The sequence below is a fragment of the Manis javanica genome, chromosome 1 (genome assembly GCF_040802235.1).
Source record: "Manis javanica isolate MJ-LG chromosome 1, MJ_LKY, whole genome shotgun sequence".
Taxonomy (NCBI): domain Eukaryota; kingdom Metazoa; phylum Chordata; class Mammalia; order Pholidota; family Manidae; genus Manis; species Manis javanica.
In genome coordinates this window covers 221,676,159-221,700,401 of record NC_133156.1, presented here as the reverse complement: position 1 = coordinate 221,700,401, position 24,243 = coordinate 221,676,159, and the positions used below count along the sequence as shown (strand labels likewise).

Sequence of the window (24,243 nt, the reverse complement as noted above, 5' to 3'; positions counted from 1 at the left end):
CAGGAGTAGAGGCGTACACAGGGGATGGGGAGGGGAGAGCCCAGGGTTACGGACCCGGCTCACTCCCTCCTGCTGGAGTGGCTCTGCCTGCTCGCGCCCTGGACGCGCGGGTCACAAGGAGGACCAGCCGCAGAGTCCTGGGGCTCTGCTCTTGGTTACGCCCGTGTCCGCCAGGGGGCGCTGTTTGCTGAGGCTGCTGCGCCGCGAGACGCCGTCTCCCGTCACGTGACCACGCCTCGCACTGTGCGGGCCCGGGCTGCACCGTCTCGGACAGGGCGGGCCTGGGGGACTGGCGGAGAGGCGGCGACAGCGCGGGCAAAGGCTTGGACTGCGGGGGTCAGGGTGCTGCAGCAAAAACCAGCTCAACTCCGCCGATATACGGTCTGGAGTGGGAGCCACCCGTGCAGGAGAGGGCGGGTCAAGGGGCGCATTTCTTCTGCACTTTCCCTTTGCATTCAGATTGCTTAGCTGCGCTTTAGAGAAAATTGCATTAGCTCCGAATTTGTCTAAGTGAGGAAACTGAGGCAGCGAAGTGGGAGGCGTTGCCATCTGTTGGGCCACACAACATGCTAAGGGGAGGCCAAGGACCAAGACCTCGAGGTGTGCGCTACTAGGCCCGCTTGGGTCAGTGGGCGCGGGGAGCAAGGGCCCCGCTGCGTTCCCTGCACCCCATTGCTCCCCTCGGCGCTGCGGAAAGCTCACTGTAGGAGGAGCTCGGGACGCTGGGGAGTGGGGAGGAGCTAGGGCAGCCTCAGGAACGGGGACACAATCCTCCCGGATTAGAGGCAGAGCCCGCAAGGAGCCCCGACAGCCGGGCGGGCAGAGAACTCTGGGAGCAGCCTCATGGAAGAGAAGCAGATCTTGTGCGTGGGGCTAGTGGTGCTGGACATCATCAATGTGGTGGACAAGTACCCGGAGGAGGACACCGACAGCAGGTAGGGACGCCCAGGTAGCTCCGCGACCCCAGGGGCCACTGCAGCCCTGCATTTGTGTCCAGCGGCCCAGAAGGCAGGGCCGTGCAGCCAGGGGCGGTGCAGTGAGGCAGTGAGAGTTCTAGCTTCGGGAGCTGGTGCCTATGCCCTCTTCTGTGGACCTGGGGAAAGAATTGCGGCCTTTAGCAATAAGACTCAGGCTTTGGATAGCATTGTGTTGCCTAATTTCCGTTTCAGACCTGGGACAGTGACAGGCATCATTATCCCTGTTTTACCCCTAAGCAAGTAGAGATTCTGAGAGATGATTTATCCAAGGGCGCGCAGCTAGTAAAGTGAAGGACCCGTTTCTTTCTTCCTTGTTGAAGTACATGCAGTAAGACTGTTCAGAAACACTTCAAACCGTGATATTTGATCTTCACTATAGCTTCAGGGCTTGCTGAAGGCAAATCTGGAGATGCTGTGGGTTATCGATAGCGCTACTTCGTGTACCACAATGAACTTTTCCCTGGTGCTAAATTCCAAAGGGCCTTTCATTACCAGAAATTCCTTTTTCAAAAGTCAGTGAACAACATAGTGGAAAACATCCTTCTCACTTGTCTGATAGAGGCTGAGGAGTTGTTTGTTGGTTGTTATATTTAAGAACCACACCATTATACCATAATCCCAAGAAGGCATTTCTGTGAAGGAAATACATGGTTTTCTCTTGGTGTGGTCTGGTGCTTAGAATACTTAGAAGAATTGCTCCTTGGCCATCAGCTGTCTCAGCCAAGACCTGGATAAAAGGATAGTTCAAGACTGAACCCGGGCAAGACACTGCAGCACAAGAGCCATGAAGCTAACTGAGGGGACAGACCCGGCACTCTGCCCAGCACTGTCACATGCATGTCACATACTTTCCTCACAGCAGCCCCAGGGAGGTGTGTAAGGATCAGTCCAAACCTCTCTTTACAGATGAAGAAACTAAAGATGTGGAGCAATTAAATGGTTTTTGTAAGGCCACACAATTAATGAGTGGCAAGAAATAATGACAACTCGAGGTCCCTAACTCCAAGTCTAGTGTGCCAGTCCTCTGTCATCTCTTGTGCTCCCTGTCCTGTGCTACTGCCCAGCTCATGGAATTGACCCTCAGCTTTGGGCTGCCTTGTTTGCCAAAGGTTAGAGCCCCTTGCTGGGGTGCAGGGACAGTTGGGGAGGGGCATGGGACGCGTTGCTATATAGACGTAGCCCACTCACAAAGATCAAGCCGGCCCCAGGACACTCATGCACAGTGACGAGTTAGGCTTCCTCTCAGGGGAACAGTGTGAATTCTGGGGCCACAGGTCCTCCAGGACTGTGGAGCGTCTGGAAAGGACTGAGAGTGCTGCTTCCAGCTAGAGCTGAAGTCCCGTTCCCTTTGAGCTTACCTGTCTCGGAAGGCCAGAGGAAGGAGATTCTGCCAGCTCCCACCATGATGGGCTCACTCTGAAGGTGGCACTAAGTGAGGTGTCCTTTAAAGAGACCTTTCCCATGCTCTCCATGCCCCCTGCCCTTCAGGGCGTGTCTGCCCTCCCCAGACCCGAGGGACGCTGCAGGGCAGTTTGTTGGCCCCAGGGCCTCTCTGTCATGCTCCTGTCCAACCCAGCCCAGCTTCTGGACTCTGTTGTGTCTCCCAGATAACCAAGCCTCAGTGGGGACCCAGTCCTTCCCCGGCATCTCAGTCCCACCTGTCCCAGGCTGCCCCACAGGCAGCTGGGAACTCTCAGGAACTGGCCCCTGAGGAGTGGCCCTGCCTCCCAGAGCCCAAGCCGAGAGGAGCCTTTCAGAGGCACCCTCATGCTCTGAGGAGCCCTAATGCACAGGAGGTTGGGTGTTGGCGTGAGTTTGAAGAGTTTCCACATGAGTGAAATTGTATATTCTTTTCTTAAGGCTATACATGCTGGGGCCTAACTACTTTTTTGCAAAAATACAAAATACATTGCCCTGGTTTTGGAGTCAGGATCCCTGGGTTCTGATGTCAGCTGTGTCATGAACTATTGGTGTGATCATGAGGCAGTCAGACCCTACTAGGCCTGCCTTTCTTCTATGCATGGAAATTTCTCTAAAGCTCCTAGCTTGAGAAATATTTGGCCCTTTACAAATTAGCATCCTTCTTTTTAATTAGATCATGGACCCTTTTTTCCCAAAGCTGGAGGGAACTCCAGGGTTAAGTTTTGTGAACAACTATGTCTTAGCCTAAAAATTTGACTTCATTTATTTCTCTGAGTGGTCCTTTGATACTTGCTCCTCATATTGTATTATTACTATTATACACATATAGTATATAATTAAAATCATAATATATATTATGCATATATTAGATCTATAATATAATAATAATTGGCCACAATTATTATTATTCTCTTTGGAATTGAAAGACTAGAAATAACAGCCTGCATTGTTTACCTTACAAGATTATTAGAGCACAAATGAGAAATCATTAAAGTGCTTTGACTATGTATGTGTCAGTCATCATTTTTGTTGTTGACAATGACAATGAAGCCTTTCAGGTATATGCTGAATTAGTTTACTTTTGGTAGATTTTTAGGAAAGATTAAGAAAAACTAAAGAAAAAAAAAGGTAACTCTGTGATGTGTGGGAGGTGTTAACTAACCTTACTGCAGTTATCGTTTCACAATACATACGTATATCAACTCATCACATCATGCACCTTCCATTTTCAGAACATGATATGTCAATTATATTTCAGTAAAGCTGAAGCAGGGGGAGGCAAACAAGCAAAACAGATGGAGACAAACTGCTCTTCACCCAATGATCTTCGTAACTTTTGACATCGTAAAAACTCCCTCCCACTTCTTAAATGATCACAACGGCCAGGTCTGCTTCTTGTCTTATGCATTTTTAATTTGACTTATTGTGGAAGTGGGCTCTCCCAAGACAGAAGCAGGTGGTAGGCTGGACACGTTTGGGAAGAGGCGCATGGAGTTACCTAGCTCTCGAGGAGGAGGCTGAGGGCACAGCAGCTCTGCCTGGGGGGAAGTGGGTCATTGTAACTGAGGAGATGACCCAGAGTTAGTGGAGTGCTCTGATTGTGATGGACCTAAGAAGAGGTGGAAGATAGAAATGAATCACTGTGCACTTGAATTTAGCCTGGCCTGCAAAAACAGACCTGGTGCCCAGCTGCACCTCTTCCTCCCGTGGAGCCTTAGTTGCCCATCTAGAAAATCAGAAGGCTGGCCTGGATGCTTTTTTTGGGGGTCGGGGTCTCCTGACTTTTATAGTCTGTGGCCGGTCCTGCTTATCCTGGGGCCAACCTGCTGGGGCTGCAGGGACCCTCCTTGTGTTTTGCAGGTGCTTGTCCCAGAGATGGCAGCGTGGAGGCAACGCATCCAACTCCTGCACGGTTCTCTCTCTGCTCGGAGCCCCCTGCGCCTTCATGGGCTCACTGGCCCCGGGGCCTGTTGCCCAGTGAGTGGCAGGGGAGGCCTGCCCACGGGTCCAGGGGCGGTGGGGGAGCAGAAGGAAGGAAGTCTCAGCCCTGGAGGGGAGCAGGCTATAAGAAATGGTTGGTGGCCACCAAAAATGGGTGGGAGGGGGCGGAGTGGAGCACCAGCATCCCCTCTGTGGTGTGGCTTATCTGCTGCTCAGGTGTTAGCGCTGCTCCTGTGGAAGCTTTCCTTCCACAGCCATTTCCTGCATCCTTCCCTGGAGCCTGCTTCAGCACCCCCCGCCTGCTCCTTCCTTGCTTCCAACAGACACTTGGCAGTGGGTGTGACTTGGCCCTTCGCAAGTCTCTTATCCTGGCTGTGCTTGCGACAGAGGCAGTTAGAAACATGACGTACCTGCCCTCCCTCAGGTATCCGGCATCCATGGTCCTGGGGTCCAGGCCTGAAGTTTCTTTGTCAATTGAGGGGGCAGGGCGAGTGCCTGTTGTTCACTGAAGCAATAAGAGGGCCCTGCCTAAGGACACCCTCAGGTGACATGCTAAAGCTGGGCCCAGACCCATGCCCCCCAGCTCATCTGCTGTGGGGCTGCAGCCTGTGAGTGGCCATGAGCTTTCTCCAGGTTGGCTGCTACAGGGACCCAAGAGCCCTTTGGCCCCTGGGCCAGCTGACTCAGCAGCATTTATCAGGAGGTGAGGCCCACACTTTGCCCGCTGCAGGCAGTGGGGCAGGCTGCCTGGGGCTGGCCTATGAAGCACAGTCCTTTGAACTCTGGTTTGAGGGACACCACTACCAGAGTCCATCCCCCTGACTGGACTGTAGCCAGACTCCCTTCCTTGATGAACTGGCAAGAAGCACATCGGAGGGCTAGAACCTGCCCTGTGAGGGGCAGCAGAGCCAACAGCTGGTCACTTGTTAACTCTTTTCAGCAGCTGCCTTCTCCCATCTAGAGACAAGACCATGGCTCTTGCTTAGGGTAGTGCACCCATCTTCAGGTAGCAATCATAGGTGGGCCATTCTGAATTCTACCATGTGTTCAACAAACATTTATTGAGCACCTATCATGTGCCAGGCAGTATGGGTGTACAAGGTGGTTTAGCTAACCAAACCATATTTTGCATGGTTTGGGAAAGCTACTCTTTATAGGATCCTTGAGGTATAAGACAAGGAATAATGTCCCAGCCTGGTGCCTTTATAAAAATCTGTATTGTGGTCCAGCTTTGGTGTTGCTGAAAGTAGGGTCCAGCCATAGTGAGAAAGAACAGGATGGTGGCTGGCCTAGTGGGTGTAACTGTATTTCTAGAGAGGGCTGGGAATGATGAGGCTGGCCACCTTGCTCTGCTGATGTAGGCTTCCTGAGGGGTGGCCCTGGGTGCACTCTGACCAGAGGGAACTCTGGGTAGGAGCCCTGGGCCAGGCCCATGCTGAGGGGCAACAGGCACCGGGAGCCAGCTCACTGCCCAGCAGGGTTCACCTCATCGCGAGAGGACAGGGCAGTGAGCAGGCTCACCAAGCAGCAGCACTTCCTGGCGGGCATCATGGAGGCAGCAGTAGGATGAGAGGACCTGTGTTAGGACAGAAGGGACTTCAGTGAGCAGAACACCATGGGGATGGGCATGCAGAGGGCAGCTGGGGGGCAAAGTGTCCTCTGGTAATTAATTATTAATTCTGCCTGGGCTTTGCATGAAATGGGCCACAGTGCCCTTGCCTGCTTGGTTCAAACAGGGTACATGTGCTACGCCCCAGGTCTACCCTGTCCAGCTTTATGAACTTGAGCAAATCCTTTCTAGCTTGAGTCAGACTCAAGGCTAGGGGCAGGGTTGGGAGTCTGCTTCAGTCAGGACATAAAAGAATGTCCATTAGTGTTTTTCTCACTGAATCCAGGCTATGCACCCCTGCCTCTCCTGCGCCTTGTACAGCCTGTCAGCACGGTGATTTTCAGTTCCCTCCTGGCTTCTCCTGCTTGCAGCCAGGTTCCCAGGGGCCCTGCCACATATCCTCCAGTCCCCAAACTCTTGTCATACTGCGGCTCCCCCGGGTCACTCCACCCCGGCAGTTTTGTTCTGGATGACCTCCGCCACTACTCCGTGGACCTACGCTACACGGTCTTTCAGACCACGGGCTCCATTCCCATCTCCACAGTCGTCATCAGCGAGGCCACCGGTAGCCGTACCATCCTCCACGCCTATAGGTTTGTACACCTGTCTGCACCTTGCCAGCTGCCGCCACTGCCATCACTAAACTTCCAGAACAGGATCCTTCTTTCAGAGGCCCTGATGCTCAGACGCCTCCCCACCCCTGTGGGAGGCCCAGGCCACCTGTAGGCTCTAATCTTTGTCTCCTTGCCTTGCCTTGGTTCGGAAAAAACCCCAAGCTTCCTGGTGGCTGACTTCAGGCAGCGGGGCGTGGACGTGTCTCAGGTGGCCTGGCAGAGCAGGGGGGAGACCCCATGCTCTTCCTGCATCATCAACAACTCCAATGGCTCCCGCACCATTTTGCTGTATGACACGTAAGGCCCCCTGGCCTCCCCCTGCCACAACCCAACCCACCAATCAGTCCCCTCACTCGTCACCATGGGCATCCTAGCTGTCCGCACTGCCCACAGAGTGACCTCTCCCTTTATACTAGAAATTGTCCCTGTTCATTGATTTTTAATTGTTTTCAATTACTGGAGAAGAGAGGTGGGAAGAGACGGGCTTTGCTCTGCCTGGCTTTGGTCAACACCAAGGACTGGCAGGCAGGCCCAGGCACAATGTAATTCATGATGTAATTCTGTCATAATTAGTCAATCAGCAGCATGGGGGTGGCTATGGGGGAATTGTTCTGAGGTCAGAGGGATGAGAGATGTGATTCAAAGCATCTTAAGCCCTAAAGGGGGCCCACTGGGATTTCCAGGGTCAGCCCCAGAGTTGCTAGCCTGCAGTGTGGCACCAAGGAGTTGGGGGTTTGGGTGTTCAAAAAAGATGAACCTCCCAGACCAAATGCTGCACGCCACTCACAGCCATTGCTGAAGGAGAGAGAAGGGGAACACTGGTCTGGCAGATTGGGGCCATCTGATATATTATACTAACCTGGGGAGGAGCCTCCCTTTAGGGTCCCAAGCTATGAGGTAGAGACCTTGCTGGTCCAGACCCTTCTCAGCTCTTCCAGATGCTCTCCTGGAGAATCTCAGAAGTTTAGTTTCCTGAGAACCTAGTGTATGCCAGGTACTTTGTTAGGGCTGAAATGGCCCGAGCCCAGCTGCTCTGCTGCTCCTGGACCTGGGGAGGAGGGGGCAGTCATCCTAGGAAAAACTTTATGGCCAGTGGTCCCTGGACTTCATGTGCCCCAACAAATGAGCGGGTGGGCACATCTGCTAGTGGCGACACATCAGGCAATCCTAATCATCTACCCATTAGGCAACAATCTGTAGCAACTTTGATCGAGAACACAATGTGACTATTCACAGGAAGGGAGGGAAGGGAGTTTGGAGGAGGAATGCTTGTTGCCTGCTGGCCTCAGTCCAGGCATATCTGCACACATCACCTCCAACTGCAGCCGGCTGAGGAGGTTCGGCCCCACTGACCTATGGGGAAGCAGTCTTGGAAAGGCCCAGGTCACGCAGCTAGTTAAATGGACGAAAGATTCGGCTCCAGGACACAGAGGGGAGGATATCGGCTGGGTGTAGGTCTCGGCCAATAAGGGTCAAGGTGGACCCTTTTTGGGTCTCCACACCTAAGTCAGCCAAACATAAACTCATCCTCAAGCACCAACCTTGACCTCAAGATTGCAACATGAAGCGGCCAAACTCAGGAGGGCAGAGCTGTAACCACTGGGGTGCCAGGAGTGAGTGGACCAGAGCTAGGGCACCCACAGTCTTTGTAGTTTCCCAGGCCACTGCATGCTGGGAGGTGTGTACTGTTGGCAAGGGGGGTTCTGGGGATTGTAGTCCTTGGTGCTCTGTGCATTTGGGGACATGTGGTCTCCAAGGCATAGATACAGAACTGGCCCCTTGACACATGCTGTGGTTGAATTTGCCCTCAGATAATATCACAAACACAGGAAGTGGCACTCAAGCAAACTGCCTCCAGTTCCCTGTCTGGATGGAGTTGAGTGGGGCAAGGAGTGATCAGGAGTTTAGCCTGGGACAGGGCCTATCCTGGAGCTGAACCTCAGAAATCCGTGCTGTAGATCCAGCTTCTCACCATGCTGCAGGCAGTACCAGGCATAGGGGCCCCAGTAGCCAATTAGAAATCTTGCCCTGCCTGCCCTCACCATGCCCCTTCTTCTGTCCTTTCTGTCATGACTTAGGAACCTGCCAGATGTGTCTGCTACGGATTTTGATAAAGTCGATCTGACCCGGTTCAAGTGGATCCACATTGAGGCAAGCCCTGCCCTTTCTGTGTTTCAAGGGACTCAACTTGCTAGCCCCTCTACCTATTCAGCTCCTCCTTGGTTGCTTTGAACCATAAAGTACCTTAAAGATAGATGAATACAACCCATGCATCCCCTTCCCATCCTTCTTTATGTTTTCAGGTAGGAAACTAAGGCCCAGGAATACTGGGTGGCTTACTCAAGGTCACATAGCAAGCTGTAGGCATCAGAGGTCCTTTGTGTTTTCTGTGTTACATGTGGCCCCATCTCCTCCAGACTTGGCCTCTGTCACGAGCCTAACCCATTATCTCTGGGGAGGCAGGCGTGAGAGGGCCTGGCCCAGCTCCCAAATAAAGGGAAGTAGAATCTTCATTCCAAGGAAAGTGGGAAAAAGCCCAAGAAGTCCTGAGTTCTAATCCTAGCCTTGTTGATTAATTTATTGTAGGTTCTTAGGAGCCTGCAGTAAATAGTTCTTTAGTCTTTAGTTTCCTCATCTGTGAAATGGGAGGGCTTGTCGATAGGGTCTCTAAGGTTCCCTGACAGCTCTAGAATTTTGAGACTTAGGGGAGAGGGCTCCAGGCCAGCCTTCCCCGGCCCCTCTCCCCCTTCACACAGATTTCCAACAGGGAGTGAAGAAGGAGCCGATCATTTGGGCACTGCCCAGCTGGTCCTGAGCTGCCCTGTCCTGCCTCAGGGCCGGAACGCATCAGAGCAGGTGAAGATGCTGCAGCGGATAGAAGAGCACAATGCCAGGCAGTCTCCAGAGCAGAAGATCCAGGTGTCGGTGGAGGTGGAGAAGCCCAGAGAGGAGCTGTTTCAGCTGTTTGGCTACGGAGATGTGGTGAGCATCCCACGTAGCTTTCCCTTGCCATATCCAGCTAATTTCATTCTTAAAAGGAGCCCCAGCATTCCTTTGTCCCGCCTACCAGATCCAGAACGGTGACTTGTGGAGTGGTGGTGCGGTGGTGTGGCAGGAGGGGGGGCAAAGAGGCAGACCCCCAGCTTTGGACTCTGGTGCAGGACTCAGCAGTGGCCAAGGAGTTGAATTTCTCCACCCCAGCGGGTGCACAGGGATGAAAATAGCCAGCGAGGTTGGACAGGGCCGAGCCAGCCAGCCACATGCACACTTACCTGAAAGCACCTTCTCCCTGGCTTCCCCTCTGCGAAACGAGGGATGGGACTGCTCTGTGAGGTGTCCTCACGTCTGGGGTGGGTGGCCCGTGGGAGCCACTAGGGTTGAAGTAGAATGGCAAAGGGACTTGCACAAGGTAAATTTGGGCAGGGCTGGGATGTACATGAAATCTGGGTGATGAGCCAACTGTCACAGCCAAAGCTGGTTGAGCCTCAACATTGGCAGCACTTAAAAGGATATGGATGCCTGAGCCCCACCCCTGGTTTTTGTTTGCTTGGTAGAAGTGCTGGGTGGAAGTGCTCTTTAACAAAACTGGCGACTCTATTACAGAAGTGCTGCTGTTGTGTCGAGGTGTTGTGTTAAAGCGGTGTTGAGGAAGCTCTAGAACCCCTGCCCATTTGTGTTAAAGATAGGATCTTGACCTAAAGATAGGATCTTGAGGAAAACAAACCAAAACCAAACCCAAACCCGGCGAGCCACATTTAACTCGGAAGAGGAAGCTCTCACCCCAAGAGGGCGCTCAAGGCTCGCTTTGGGTTTTCAATTGCAAGGAAATTCATTGAGCTTAGAAAAAATAGGCCGGGGTTTTTGTGTCGCAATTGATGGGGCTGTATTCCAGCATGTCTTGAGCAAGTATGAACACGTGCTCCTGTGGGACATCGAGATGCTATGTTGGGGATTTAGGTGGCCCTGTTGGAAGAGAGGTGCTCTATGGGGGGCAATGTTAGGCTGCTTGCTGGTAGTGAGTGACTGACCTGGGACTCAGTCAGCCTCCCTTCCACTGCCCTCAGGTGTTTGTCAGCAAAGATGTGGCCAAGCACTTTGGGTTCCAGTCAGCGGTGGAGGCCCTGAGGGGCTTGTACAGTCGTGTGAGGAAAGGGTGAGCTGAGGGCAGCCAGGAGGAGGCCTTAGGTGCACGGAGTGAGTGAGCCCGCACTCCAGGCCCCTGCCCTGGGGGGAGATGAGGCTGGGTGCCAGGGGTGGCTAAGGTCCAGCTGAGTGGAGGGCTTGCAGGGCTGTGCTTATCTGTGCCTGGGCTGAGGAGGGCGCTGATGCCCTGGGCCCTGAAGGACGGCTGGTCCACTCGGATGCCTTCCCACCACCCCGGGTGGTGGACACTCTGGGTGCCGGAGATACCTTCAATGCCTCGGTCATCTTCAGCCTGTCCCAGGGTAAGTATGCCAGCAGGAGGCACAGGGCTGGGCCCAGAAGACCAGGCTGACCCAGCTACTTGTCCCTCCCTCCAGGGAAGAGCATGCAGGAGGCCTTGAGGTTTGGCTGCCAGGTGGCTGGCAAGAAGTGCGGCCTGCAGGGCTTTGATGGCATCGTGTGAGTGCCCTGTGGCAGGTGCTGGCTCACGGCTCGCTCACCTTGCAGGCTGGCCTCACTGGCTGCCATTGCCTTGTCCACTCATCCAGCCTGGCATCTGAGCTGCCCTGCCCTGTCCCCTGGACAGACGCAGGCTGTGGGAGGGCTCTGCCTGTGTCCTGACATCTCTCACTGCAGAACAAATAAATCTTCCCCAGAGCCAGCTTCCTTCTGGCAGTCTGTTTGTCCTTGATTTCTAAACTTCCCTGGTTGGGGATTCTGAAGGATTTTGATGCTAGTCCTTCACCCTCTTTTATCCAGTCCCCAAATTAATCTCCCTACCCAGGCCCAGAGGAGGGGCTGCCTAGATCAGAGTGGTGGGAAGTGACCCAATCCTGCCATCTGCCATGCCCTTTGGGAAAGCCCAACCGTCCTGTCCAGTAAAGGGCAGCCACAGGGCATGGGTAGACAGGGAGCCTTGTGACTATGGAGGACACTTGTCTCTTTGCACCCCAAGGAACCTTCCAAACGGCCACAAGCTATGAGGAAAGCTCCCCTGGATCCCTGTGCTGTCACAAGACTCCAGTCATGTGGCCCCAGGAGTGTCCACATGGTTGAGCCAACCTGACTAGCTGGGCAGGAAGCCTACTCTGGGGCTTGGTGGAGCCTTTGCAGTCCAGAAATGGCTCTCCAGGGACTGCCCCACAGCCTGAAAGCTCCACCTTTGGAGCCGCCCTGTAGTTAAGCCTGCCTTAGCCACAAATGTGAGCCAGTACATGGGGTTGCTTCCCTGGGGTGGACTGCATCTGAGGGCATATTGGAATTGGCCAGTTTCCATATGGGGGTTGGAACAGGGGGGTGAGGCCATAGAATGTGATAAAGAGTGTAAGCTTTGGGGTCAGACAGACCTGAATTCACTTAATTAGCTGTGTCATGTTGGGTGCATTACTGAACTCCATCTTCCTCAATTTCCTCATCTGTCAAATGGAGCTAATTCGCCTGCTCATGGAATTATTGAGGATACAACCAGACAATATATAAAATGCCCAGCAGGATGCCTGATGTGTTCTGGGCTCTCCATAAATGGTTATTGTTGATATTACAGGGGTGGGGCTGACCCACTGTGATGGTGAAGGTCTGTCCTGAGCCGCAGGAGGGCACTGGGTGTCCAAACACCAGGGACGGGGGAGCAGGAGCATCTGGCCCCAGGAGGAGGCTAAGCTCTCTTCCCCAGGTTGTCTGCAGCTGGCCATAGCCTGGTGCTATGCTCTGTGTCTCAGCATCATCCGGGAACACTGGGAAAGCTGAATCCCTGCCCTGCCAAGAGCCTGTCCAGTCCCCAAGCCCTTGTGTCTCTGTGGCAACATGTGTCCCTGAGGTCCAGGCAGGCTGGACCAGTGGATAGACAGCCCAGGGGGGATGAATTCATTCAATTCTTTATTAGTTGTCTAGGCCCTAAAGCTACCCCTTAACTTAGGGTCTCCCTGAGCTGCACAGAAAGACCTGTCACTTTCTTGGGCCAGGGAGGGGACAGTGAGGTGGTCCTTGCCCCACCATATACACCTCACCCTCCAAGCTTATGTTCTGGCACTGAGACTTCTAGGGTGCAAACCTGTATCCCCCAGGCTTACATCTCATCATTCTCCAGTTGTATAGCATGAACCTCAAACTCATCTGGTATGTTCTGAGACTCCATGGCTTCCCCTGGAAACTCTCCTTCCTCTCCAATGTCCCTGGTCTCTGCCTGTCCCCAAGCCTCCCCTCCAGGGCCTGGTGCTTCTTCTCCAGCCTCTGCCTGACCTCCAGCCTCCCACCCTGGGCCTAGGGCTTCTCTTCCAGGTTCTGTCTGTCCCCCAGCCTCCCATCCCGGTCCTGGGGCTTCTCCACCAGCCTCTGCCTGTCCCCCAGCCACCTGTACAGGCTCCAAGGACTCTCTTCTGGCCTCCACCTGTCCCCCTGCTTCTTCCCTGGGGCCCAGGGCTTCCTGTGCTTCTTGTCTCAATGGGCTTCTAGGTAACATGGGCTGTTTGCCAATATCTTGTGGCTCCAGGGGCTCTGTGGGCTCTGTGGGCCTTGGGGCCTCTCCAGGGAAGTTGATGAGCTCTGCAGGGGTCATGAGCCCATCCCCATTCAGGTCCTGGGTCTCGAGCACCTTGTCCACTACCAGGATCACCTGTGGAAACACACAGTTGCTGTGGGGTCTACAGTGACCAGAGACGTTCCTAGGAGCCCAGACCCTCCACGACCCCCACACTCCCTGCACCCCTGCAATGCAGGCTTTGAGCACTTCTTTCACAGGGATTCACCAAGAGTCACAATGACAAAGACCAGAGCCCCAAGGAGCTGGGTCTGCGTCGTCAGCGAAGCCCCGCCCCTGCCCCCAGCATGCAGCAGGGCTTACAGGGTTGATGATGGGAAAGTCAGCAGCTCCAGGGGCCAGAGCTGCTGTCAACATGGACAAGAGCTCCAAGCCATCCAGCTGTCCACTCTGATCATAGTCATGGAGGGCAAAGAGGTAGAGGAGAACTGAGGGAAAGAAGCTGGGTCAGAAGCGGTGTCAGGAGACAGTTGGAGGAGGCAACGGGCCAGCCAGAACCGTCCACTGGCCCATCAGCCCAGCCCCTCACCCTGCTCCCGGCTCATGTGCTCCGGCTCTTCTTCCATCCTCTCTAGTCCCTTTAGGTAGTTCTGCAGAAGTCTGGCAGAAAAGTGGGAAATGAGCCCAGGAGAGGCCAGTCCGCAGCCCCAGACGAGCCTAGCCCTCAGGCCCCAGCCCAGCCTACTCACCGAAGCTGCTCCTGGCCTGGCTGGAAGGGGTTGCGCAGGGGCTGCTGCCGCACATCAGGGTCCAGCCTGGGGGAGCAAGGGAAGGACCAGCCTTGCAAAGAGCCTACCAGCTTCCACCCCCAAGCTCCTGTTAGAGTTCTCTCCTCAGACCCAAAGGAAGCTGCTTCTCCAAATTCTCAAAAACCTTATGGGAGGAGGTCCTGCTGGTCTCCTTGGAAGCAGAAACTGAGAGTCTGTTTTTGCAGATCCCTAACTCAGAGGTGAAGTGAAAACATTTTGAGACCAGATGAGGCCACACTTAGCAGACATAAATTGGGGACCCAAGCAAATGGTGAAGTGGGTGGCAGGATGGTGTGGATCATGGCAACCCTTCTGTTTTGCTACTGGGGGCCAAGGGGCAGTTCCCTGGCTGAGCCCAGAGCGCTGCCCCGTGTTACACAGACCTGATTTGCTCCATGACACAAACTAGACTCTCTTTTTCCCCAACCTGAGGGCATATATGTTGGTTTTGGAGTTTCAATCTGCTCAGGGTCTCTTTGCTAGTCTTTAAAGCTCAAGATTTACTCCCAGTTCTGGACAAGGCTACCTATTTGCCCAAGTAAATCCAGGCGCATATTGCCAGAGAGCCAGTGGGAGCTGTTGCAGCCAATACTGCTGCGGCTGCCAGCCCTGCTGTGCATCCTGTGTGTGTTCCCCCACCTCACCCCGCACACCCACTGCACAGCGTTAATGCACAAAACCTCAAGGAAGATACTCAGATAAAACAGGAACGATATGCTTGTAATCTCAATTTTTTTGCAGTTCCCTCTAAGGTCTTTGTAAGAAGACCACAGCCTCTTCCCTGGCCCATGGCTTCTTCCCTATGCTTCATACCTCATTGGAAATGAGCTTTTGGTTTCCAAATGAGTCCAGCAAGCATGTGCTGAAGGCCCATTTTTTGTAGGGCGCTCTAACAGGCACAAGGCAGAGGCTGAGGTGGATGGGGAGGGATGCAGAAGTCGGGGAGCCTACACCCCAGTCTCCTGCCTCCCAGAAGGGCTCACCACAGTCCTGGATTCTCTGGAGACTCACCCTGCCCCCTGCCCATGGCCCCCCCTCTGAATCCCATTACCTTGCGGGCCCATCCTTGGGAGCAGCCTGACCCAGGGGCAACAGCAGAAACACTAACGTTCTCACGGCCAGAGGCAACATCCTCCCTGTAACTGCAACTGGAACAGTGAGGGAGTTAGCGGGAAGGGGCATGTGCCGCAGATGGGGGCTCGGCGGTTAGACAGCAAGGCCTTCCCTGCCTGCCTCCATCTGCAGCCCAGATACAGCACTCCTGCTCAGGGAGGAGTCACACACAGACATCAGGGGTCCCCCATGGATCAAGTTCTACTCCAGATCCAGTGTGCAGAGCACATAAAGCAGACCTGCCCTGGGGGGAAGCAGCCTGCAGGCTCAAGCCATTCCCCTTGCCCTGCTAGCCATCCCACAAGGTGCTTGGAGAAGTGAAGTTAATAAGTACATCTAATCCAGTCCAGTTGTTCATTTTGCGGATGGAAACTAGCCCAGAGAGGTTAAGAAAAAGGCCAAATTAGAAATGCAGAGAGTCCCAAAAAGACCAAGGTTTAAACAGAGAGACACATCGTTTGCTTGCATTTATTAAAAACTCACCAAAGAACAACTCAAAAGAGGCTCAGACTCTTTGACATAGGCCTAAACTCAGGTAGGGATTAAAAACACAACTAATCAGGATCAAACCAATAGGTACCCCCAGATCTGCTATTTACTAAATGCAGTTAGGCAAACCAGATTCCAGTATGAAGGAAAAATCAAACTTCCCCCTAGGCCTACACTGTATAGGCCCATTGGCAACACAATTACTTGATTTTATGAAAAGGGTCAAATATAGAAGGGACTTATCAAGACCACAGAGCATGCAGCCTTCTGATTAGTCCCAAGTATCTGTACATATCATGTGAGTTTCTGAGGAAGCAGACACCCACCAAAGCTGAGGCCTGAGACCCCAAACCCATTTCCAGGAAGACAAATCATCAGATGTTTGATTGTTTAGGCAGAGGATCAGGAACCCTCTGAATGGGTACCCTACATGCTGGCTGGCACTGAATTTTCCTAGAGAAAAGTTCACAGCTTTCATCAGATTCTCAGAGTTCCATAACCCTAACAAGATTTAGAACCACTGCAAGAGTGGACATCAGCTTTCTAAGAAATGTGGGGCAGAGCAGGTGAGCATTTCACTAATGGGAAGACAAATATGGGAACCCAGCTGTAACTGTGCAAGCAGAGCTGCCTTGAGAAAGAAGCAGCAAGACCTGGTGGTCCACAGGAGGGTAAAGCTACCGAGGCATGGCAGCTATCCTGTTTTCCATATACATGTTGACCCCCGCAGACAAAGTGAGGCTACCTAGTTTGTTGGTGTTCAGAATCAAGTGGCCAATTGGGTGCTGAAGCCACAGCTGCCCTAAATGAATGTGTTTATGAACTTAGGGCAACATAGGTCCTTGAGCTCTAGTTGTTGCACCAGGAGAGAAGGCAAGGTCTTGGGCCCATCCAAGCGAGGCAGTTGGAACTGAGATCTTCAGTCAACCGGGTGCCCTCAGAGGTCCTCTGCCTAGACCATCAGAGGTAAGTGGAACACCTCAGTGAAACGGTGGACTAGAAAAATATCCAGATCTCCACGTCTGGGTGTATGATAGAAAATGTCCCAAGGAAAGCAACTCCAAGACTGGATACAAATAGTACTTTTCAAATGCACTGAGTTGGAAAGGAAGTAAGAAATTCTGAGTAAAAAGGTACAGCAAAAAAGTATTCCCAGGGAAAAAAGTGAGCTTGAAGTCAGCTTTTGCTTTAAGAATGTTGCCAAACCAAATCCCGGTGACCTTGAGCTATCAGTCTAAGTGCTTTGTGCTGATAGAGGAGACCAGAGATCAAGCCTGAAGTAATTACCAGAAAAAAACTAATGGAATTTTTAAAAAATCAATTCAAAGGAAGTCAGAAAATGAGAAAAAAAGAAACTAAAAAAAAATAATAAATGAATAAAATAAGATAGTAAAAATATATTCAAGTATGTCAATGATCATGATTTATAATACATGTAAATCATATAAACTCATCCGTTAAGAAATAGATTATCAAAATGTATATGAAACAAAATACAGTTACCTGCAATTTTCAAGATATTAACCTAAAAGAAAAGACATAGAAAGGTTGAAAATAGAAGACACTTGAGCAGTTTGATACAAAACTAAATATATTCTTACCATACAATCCAGCAGTTGCACTCCAAAGGAGCTAAAAACTTGTGTCCACACAAAAACCTGTTTTTAGAAGCTTTATTCATAGTTGTCAAAACTTGGAAGCAACCAAGATATCCTAGGGGGATGGATAAATAAACTGTGCTACATCCAGATGATGGAATATTACTCAACACTAAAAAAGAAATGACCTTTCAAGCCATGAAAAGACATGGAGGAACCTTAAATGCATATTAGTGAAAGAAGCCAATCTGGAAAGGTTACATATTGTATGATTTCAACTACATGACATTCTGGAAAAGGCAAAACTATAGAGACAGTAAAAGGATTAGTGATTGCCAAGGGCCAGTGGGGTGGGGCCAGGCTTTTTTTTTTTTTTTCAGTATTTTCCGTAACAGCCAAGGGCGGTGGGGAGGGAGAAGGATGAATAGTTAGAGCACAGAGGATTTCTAGGGCAGTGAAAATACTCTGTATGACACCATAATGATGGACACATGTCATTATACATTTATCCAAACCCACAGAATGTACAACACTAGCAGTGAACCCTAAGATAACTATGGACTTTGGATGATTATAGGTTCATCAGTTAATCACATACCAATGTGGTGGGGATATTGCTAAGGGGAGAGGCTGCACATGTGTGGGCAGGGAGTATATGGGTAATCTCTGTACCTTTCTGTGAACCTAAAACTGCTCTAAAAGAAAAAAGTCTTAAGAAAACCTGGCATAATGACAAGGAGAAAAATTTAATCTGCCATTATGGTGGGAGAATTTAGCATATATCATTTAGTATTTGAAAGATTAAGCAAACTAAAAATCAGTAAGAATGTAGAAGACTGAATAAAACATTTAACAAGCCTGAGCTCATGAACAGAGAACCCCATTTCAATCACTTAGCAAGTACATATTCTTCTCAACACATGTGGAATATTTATAAAAACTGAGAAGTAGTAGGCCAGAGAGTATGGCTCAAAGAATCCATCTCACATTATATTATATGACTGTATGGATCAAAGAAGAAAATCATAATGGAAGTTGTTAAATACTTAGAATTGGATAATATTGGAAAAATATACATCAAAACAAGATATAGCTAAAGCAGTATTGGAAGGAAAATGGATTGACTTAAAAGCTTATATTAGAAGAAAGGTTAAAAGTGAATGAGTTTCCAACTCAAGAAGCTAGTAAAACAGAATAAATTTAGAGAAATTAAAGAAGTGAAATAATAAAAGATGGCAGAAATTAAAAATACAATAGAGAAGAGCAACAAACAATGATTTTTCTTTAAAAGGACTAGTAAAATAGACAACCCCCTGACATTTGCATTAAGAACAAAGAGAATAAGCCAGGTCGGGAAAGACAAATACCATATGATTTCACTTATTTGTGGGATATAAAAACAAAGCAAAACAGAAGGAACAAAACAGCAGCAGACTCAGACACTGAGAAGTAACTAGTAGTTATCAGGGGGAGGGGAAGGGGATTAAAGAGTCACAATAATCTGCAGTCACAATATAAATTGGCCCCAAGGATGGTAGTACAGTAAGGAGAATATAGTCAGTGATTCTGTAACATCTTTCTGTGTTGACAGATAATAACCGCACTAGAGGATATGAGGATTTAGTAATATGGGCAACTATTGAACCACTGTGTTGTACATTTGGAACCAGTATAAGATTGTATATCAATGATACTTTGATTTAAAAAAAAGACATGTAAGAAAGGAATTCCAATAAATTCATGTTCCATTAAAAAAAAACAGATAGAAGGCACAAATAACATTAGGAATGAAAATGGGGACCTACTACAGGAACAGCAGGAATTTGAAAACTTAGAGGGTATAGCTAACTTCCAAGAAAAACGCAATAGCAAAACTGCTGCAAAAAGAAAGAGCAAATTTTAATAGTCCTATAACCATTAAAGAAATTGGTGAGTATTAACCTATATTGTTTGAGACTATAAACCTGAACTGTTTTTTAGAAAGCAACCTACAAATGTATGTTAATTGTTGTGAAATTCTGGCCCAACAATATCATCCTGGTGATTGGATGAGAAAGAACACAAATGGAAAAGAAATTACAAAGATATTCAGTGCTGTTCTATTAATATTAGTCAAAGAAACATAAACACCCTGAATGTATAACATTTAGGCAATGGCTAAGTAAATCACATGTTGTGACAGAGCCATTAAAAAATGGTAAATATTGCAAACTCAGAAGTTTTAATGGAAAAAATTGACAGATTTGGGAATATCAAAAGTTTAAAATTCTGTTTCATGGAAGACACCATAAATCAAGTTTAACAGGACAACTGATAGATGACTGGAGGGAACAAAGCTACCTGGGTTCTCAGTAGGGCAAAGCTATCAGCATCTGGTCCTCAAAGAAGGTAATCTCAACAGAAATCCTCTGGGGACTGAATGGGAATCCAGGGACTAACAGATTTGTGCCTAATCCCAGAGGTTTAGAGATAAGACCCTAAACTGTCAGAAAGCAACAACTGAAGGAGGTTCTAGGTGAACGAGCTGGAGGGTCATGGTTCTTTAAAGCTGCTAGTTTGGGTGGCAGGGGGTGGGGTGTCAGCAGAGGATTCCAGTCTCTAAGGCAGAAGGAGAGGCACATAATGGCTGAGAAAGCTGCTGGCCAGAAGAGACCAGGAGAAGCTGGAAATTACGGACCCAGGGCTGGAGGCCATAGAGGATACCATAGGAAGGACCACCAATGTCAAAGACTTTTGGTGACAAAGACCAGGAGGGCAGGCATCCACGAGAAAAGCAAGTATAAATATAAGTCTGCAGAATAAGGATAAATGTTACTCATTTCTTTAATATTCACTAAGCATCTACCATATGTGAGGCATTATCTTACAAGATGATAATGTAAGGTAGAATTACTCATTCATCTTTTCCTTAAAGTTTGCAAATATATCAGTAGCAAGAGATAGATATTAAAACAATGATTGAGAGAAGCACAGACTCGCCAAGGAACAGGTGGCATAGCTCAGAGTTTAAGGGTATGGGACCTAAACTCAGGCTGCCTAAATTCAAATCCAGCACCTCTTGTCAGGTGTGGAAAGGGTTAAATGAAACAAGCTGTGTAGAGACCAGTGCCTGGTTACACATTAAGGCCCTTTCCTTCCAGAAGTTTTCCTGGACCACAGAGCTTCCCACATTCCACCATCCTGGTCTCCCCCACTGGATACTCTCAGATTGCTCTCTCCTCCCCATCTATTTACTGCCAGGACCTAGGCCAACAGGAGGCACTGGCATAATTTAAACCCCTCAGAGCTGTCAAAACCTATTACCCAGGCTTCATATGTTATCATCCACTAGCAGTTGCCTTTTAAAAGAGGACATTTGCAAACTCCAGAATGATTCTCTAGGGGTGGCAGTTCAGGCCTAAAGGGGACACACCCCTCAGATCCCACTAATCTACTCACTCATTGGGTCAACTGTGCTGGTTTGAAAACATGTCTGTAATTTCTTTGGCACTCCTTCCCTCAAAAGCTCGAGTCTAATTTGCCTTTCCTTATGATCTGGACTTAGCCACTCACTTCTAATGAAGAGCTGATATGATGCTACCTGACTGCCAAGTATGGGTCATAAAGGTGATGGGCATCACTCATGCCTGGCACTGGTTCTCTCTCCCTCTTTTGACATGCAGACATGTGCCTCTGGAACCCTGAGCCACCATGGCAAACATCTGGAGCCCCTGAGGCCGCCATGATGAAAATACCATGTGGAGGAACCACACAGAGACAGAGATGACTGCGGAGCCCCAGATGTTCTAGCCTCCAGCTACTCACATCTTTCAAGCCCAGAGACCACACAGGTGAGAGAGCAAACCTTCAGGTGATTCCAACCCTCACCGTCAAGCTGCCCCAAACAGCACTGAATGGAGCAGAAAGGTACTTGTCTCCACAGCCCTGCCCAGACTGCACACTCATGAGCACAATCAATGTTGTTTTCAGCCACTAAGTTTTGAGGTGGTTTGTTAAAGTTGTCATAGTAATTAGAATGGTTTTCATGGGTGTGGGACCTGTGCAGTCACATAGGGCCCTGTTCTGAGAAGGGTCTTGTGCTTAGTCTAACGCTCTGCTGTCACCATCTTGGAACTTAATCTATTTTTGTACTGGTGCCTGAAGAGTCTGTGCTTGGTTCTGAATGCTGCCCACAAGAATTATATCACTTTCCTCCTCATGGTCCTATGTTCATGTAACTATTCAGTATGTGCAGTGGACAGGGAACAGGGCTTTGAAATCAGACAGACCCAGGTTCAAATCCCAGCTCCACCTTAGACTGTCCCTGTGACTTTAGGTAAGTTAATTATCCTCAATGAACTTGAGTTACCTGATCCTCATAATGGAGATAATAGTAGTACGTACCTGGCAGGGTTACAGCCAGTATTAAGTGCATTATTAATTACTCCTTACACAAATTAAGGCAGTAGATGCTCATTCTTTTCCCTACCTCTGGTACCTTCTCCATTTAAAGAACTCTTCATGTCCAAATCAGATTAATCTTCCTTTGCTAGAACTCCACTGCTCCAAAACCTTCAGTGGCTCTCTACTATTTCTATTATAGTCCAGGGTCCTCCCCTGGGCATTCAAGGTCTACAGTTAGATATCAAGTTACCATTTAGATTCATCTTCCAGTGCTCCATTACACTAACCCTCTGCATCACACCGAGGAGTTCCTGGGGTCTCCTGAGATACTTTTCACTTTTACTTTCCAGTGCTTGTGCTCAACCTGTTCCACCCTCCACCTGCAATATCCTGGGCGCTCTTGACAACTTTAGCACTCTGGTCGTAGTCCACAATTCAAATAATTGCATGTGGACTTTCAATGTCATCTAAGTAATATTCTCTTATGTAATGCTTCCAACTGTGACAATTTTAGGACAGGTAGCCCACCTCTATTACTTAAAAGAAGTCAGACTAAAGCTCCTCATTAGCACTTAATGAGGTTGGTGAGGTATTATTTGCTCACACTTACACACTGCTAAACATTTACAAAAGCTTTTGTAAGCAACAGAAGTAAAATGGTTATTGAACCACTGTCTAGTAAAAAGGTTCATAATCATTTCTTAGAAGTATAATGCACATAAACATAATTGACCCTACTCATAGGAAAGCCACCAGAACTCTTAATCAACAGTTGTGATATAATTCAATAAAGTTATTCACATCCTACACACACATTCACAATGACCCTCTGACCTCAGATTTCTTCAAGGGCACCAGGCATGGGAGGAGACCCCAGACTTGGGGTTAGACCTCTGATCAAATCCTGCCTCTTACAGTGCTCACTGTGTGAGTGAGGCAGATGTCTCGACCTCTCTGAGCCCTGGAATGACAGTATTTATCTTGCAGGGGTTTGGTGATGATGCAATGGTATAGTGTGGGTTAAGTGGCTGGCAGCAGCAGATAGAGATGCTCCTTGAGTGTTTCAGAGACCTTAGGATGTGGCAAGAACCTTTTATCTTGCATAACTTCATCCAGTGCAAAAATTTCTCCCACAGCATCCCTGTCAATGGCTATTCAGCCTCCTCTTGACTTCCCAGAATAGGAGTCTGGTCCCTCACAGGGCGTCCATTCCATTTCTGATGGAGTCTAACCGTCCGGAAGTTATTTTGAATTGAATCCTGTACCTTAATTTACCATTCTGGTGCCCCGTGCCTCCCAGCAGCCTCCAAGAGAAGCAGCAACGGCGATGGCCAAAGGGGGCCTCTGGGCCGCCACTTCCAGCCGGTGGTCACCGCGGGCCCGGCTCCAGCCCCCCTCTTTTTTATGTCAAATGAGGGTAAGCTCCTGCCGGCCTCCCCCGAGCCCCCCGGGCTGTGGGAGCGACAAATGAGACACGCAGGGAAAAGCGCGGGGGGAACTGGGAGGTGGGAGTTCCGGATGCGCTTTCCAGCCCTTCCTCCACCTGCGCTCAGGGCTCGCCCCCTCCGAAGACGGACCCAGAGGCGTCGGGCGCCGCTGTCGCCGCGCCCGAGCCGCGGGGGATGCGGAGCGACTGCGCCGCCAGCATCCCGACTCGGACCTGGAGGCCACCTCGGCCCCGCGGTCCGCCCGCGGCGCGGCGATCCCTGCTGGCCGTGCTGGGCGGCCCCGGCGGCCCCCGCGCCCGGCGTGGAGCGCGGACCCACCTGCGGCGGTGCGGCGAGCGGCCGGGCTCCGGCGCCGTCTGTCCGTCGTCGCTCCCGGCTGCGCGCCGCCCGCGCCTCGGCTCGCCGCCGCCGCCGCCCGGCCCTCCCCCGGGCCGCTCCACGTGGCCGCTCCACGTCGCCCTCCCGGCGGCAGACGCCGCCCTGGCCCGGGCAGAGTCCGGAGCGCCCGCCGCTGGCAGGGCCGCCGCCCGCCCTGTCCTGCCAGCCCGGTCCGGCCCGCCCGGTCACCCCGGCCCTCCGCGGGCTTCACGTGGGCTTCTCCCTGCGCTCCCGCGAGCGCGTGTGTGCGAGCGGGCGCGTGAACGAGACAGACGACTAGAGAGGCAGGGACAGACAGATGGTGAGGTTGTGTGTGAGAAGTTTAACTGTGGTAATGCTGTGGGTGCCACTGCCTGCAGGAACCCAGATGTGTGTGACAAGATAGACAACCTGTGTGTGTGTGTGTGTGTGTGTGATTGTGGCCATATGCGGCTGTGTGTATGAGGGACTTGTGACACAGTAGGGCATTTCATATGTGTGATAGGGTACCTAGGTGAGCTCTTCCTGAGCTGTTTGTGATGCTCAGGTGACAGCTGTGACTACTGGTTTCTAGCTAAGGTGTCACTGTGTGACAACTGTGCCCATTGCTGAGAAGTGGTTCCAGATGAGACATGGTTGTGGGGTGCCTGGGAAAGGCATCGACCTAAGGGTGATGATGGTGGCAGTTGTTTGCCCGCACAGAGTATTGCGGTGTGTTGGCAAAATGGAGTGTTGCCTACTTTTGTCACAGTGCCCAGTTCCTCCACCTTGGCTCCGGAATACATCCTCATCCTCTGGCCCAAGTGAATGAATGACTTTTTATCTCTCTCGAATCCACATCAGCTTCTATCACAATAACAAACC

At 50.6% G+C, this 24,243-nt stretch overlaps 2 protein-coding genes across 20 annotated transcripts; one reads left to right on the top strand and one right to left on the bottom strand.

The window, feature by feature from the left end:
- The first annotated feature begins 228 nt into the window (after window positions 1-228).
- Window positions 229-11,372, top strand: KHK (ketohexokinase). Of its 14 annotated transcripts, none has more exons than XM_017650692.3 (10): window positions 230-381; window positions 784-935; window positions 4,260-4,376; window positions 6,321-6,542; window positions 6,726-6,860; window positions 8,642-8,714; window positions 9,399-9,545; window positions 10,628-10,716; window positions 10,851-11,008; window positions 11,084-11,372. In XM_017650692.3, exons 2-10 carry the CDS (start codon window positions 844-846, stop codon window positions 11,167-11,169), a joined length of 1,119 nt encoding a protein of 372 aa, XP_017506181.2. In that variant the 5' UTR covers window positions 230-381; window positions 784-843; the 3' UTR covers window positions 11,170-11,372. The 14 variants fall into 14 exon arrangements, with proteins under 14 accessions (XP_036865362.1, XP_017506181.2, XP_017506182.2 ...); XM_017650693.3 differs by having other exon boundaries at window positions 231-381; window positions 6,408-6,542; XM_037009469.1 differs by having other exon boundaries at window positions 246-381; window positions 4,260-4,473.
- A 1,196-nt stretch (window positions 11,373-12,568) lies between these two features.
- CGREF1 (cell growth regulator with EF-hand domain 1) lies at window positions 12,569-23,530 on the bottom strand. 6 transcript variants are annotated; one of them, XM_073215550.1, is made up of 8 exons: window positions 23,341-23,528; window positions 17,097-17,118; window positions 15,588-15,629; window positions 15,043-15,139; window positions 13,932-13,997; window positions 13,772-13,842; window positions 13,546-13,670; window positions 12,569-13,317 (listed from the first exon to the last, which is right to left on the bottom strand). In XM_073215550.1, the coding sequence occupies exons 4-8, from the start codon at window positions 15,120-15,122 to the stop codon at window positions 12,772-12,774; spliced, it is 888 nt and encodes a 295-aa protein (XP_073071651.1). In that variant the 5' UTR covers window positions 15,123-15,139; window positions 15,588-15,629; window positions 17,097-17,118; window positions 23,341-23,528; the 3' UTR covers window positions 12,569-12,771. The 6 variants fall into 6 exon arrangements, with proteins under 6 accessions (XP_073071651.1, XP_036865370.1, XP_036865368.1 ...); XM_037009475.2 differs by lacking the exon at window positions 15,588-15,629 and having other exon boundaries at window positions 15,043-15,133; window positions 23,341-23,529; XM_037009473.2 differs by lacking the exon at window positions 15,588-15,629 and having other exon boundaries at window positions 23,341-23,522.
- Between the last annotated feature and the right edge of the window lie 713 nt (window positions 23,531-24,243).

Excerpts from the sequence above, each read along its gene's own strand:
- KHK (XM_073215496.1), top strand. The coding sequence starts at position 567 with ATGCTAAGGGGAGGCCAAGGACCAAGACCTCGAG. Across the intron at positions 9,546-10,627 it reads TGTTTGGCTACGGAGATGTG|GTGTTTGTCAGCAAAGATGT; the intron begins GTGAGCATCCCA and ends CACTGCCCTCAG. Across the intron at positions 11,009-11,083 it reads CATCTTCAGCCTGTCCCAGG|GGAAGAGCATGCAGGAGGCC; the intron begins GTAAGTATGCCA and ends CCCTCCCTCCAG.
- CGREF1 (XM_037009476.2), bottom strand. The coding sequence starts at position 15,122 with ATGTTGCCTCTGGCCGTGAGAACGTTAGTGTTTCTGCTGTTGCCCCTG. Across the intron at positions 13,998-15,042 it reads CCCAAGGATGGGCCCGCAAG|GCTGGACCCTGATGTGCGGC; the intron begins GTAATGGGATTC and ends TTGCTCCCCCAG. Across the intron at positions 13,318-13,545 it reads ACTTTCCCATCATCAACCCT|GTGATCCTGGTAGTGGACAA; the intron begins GTAAGCCCTGCT and ends GTGTTTCCACAG.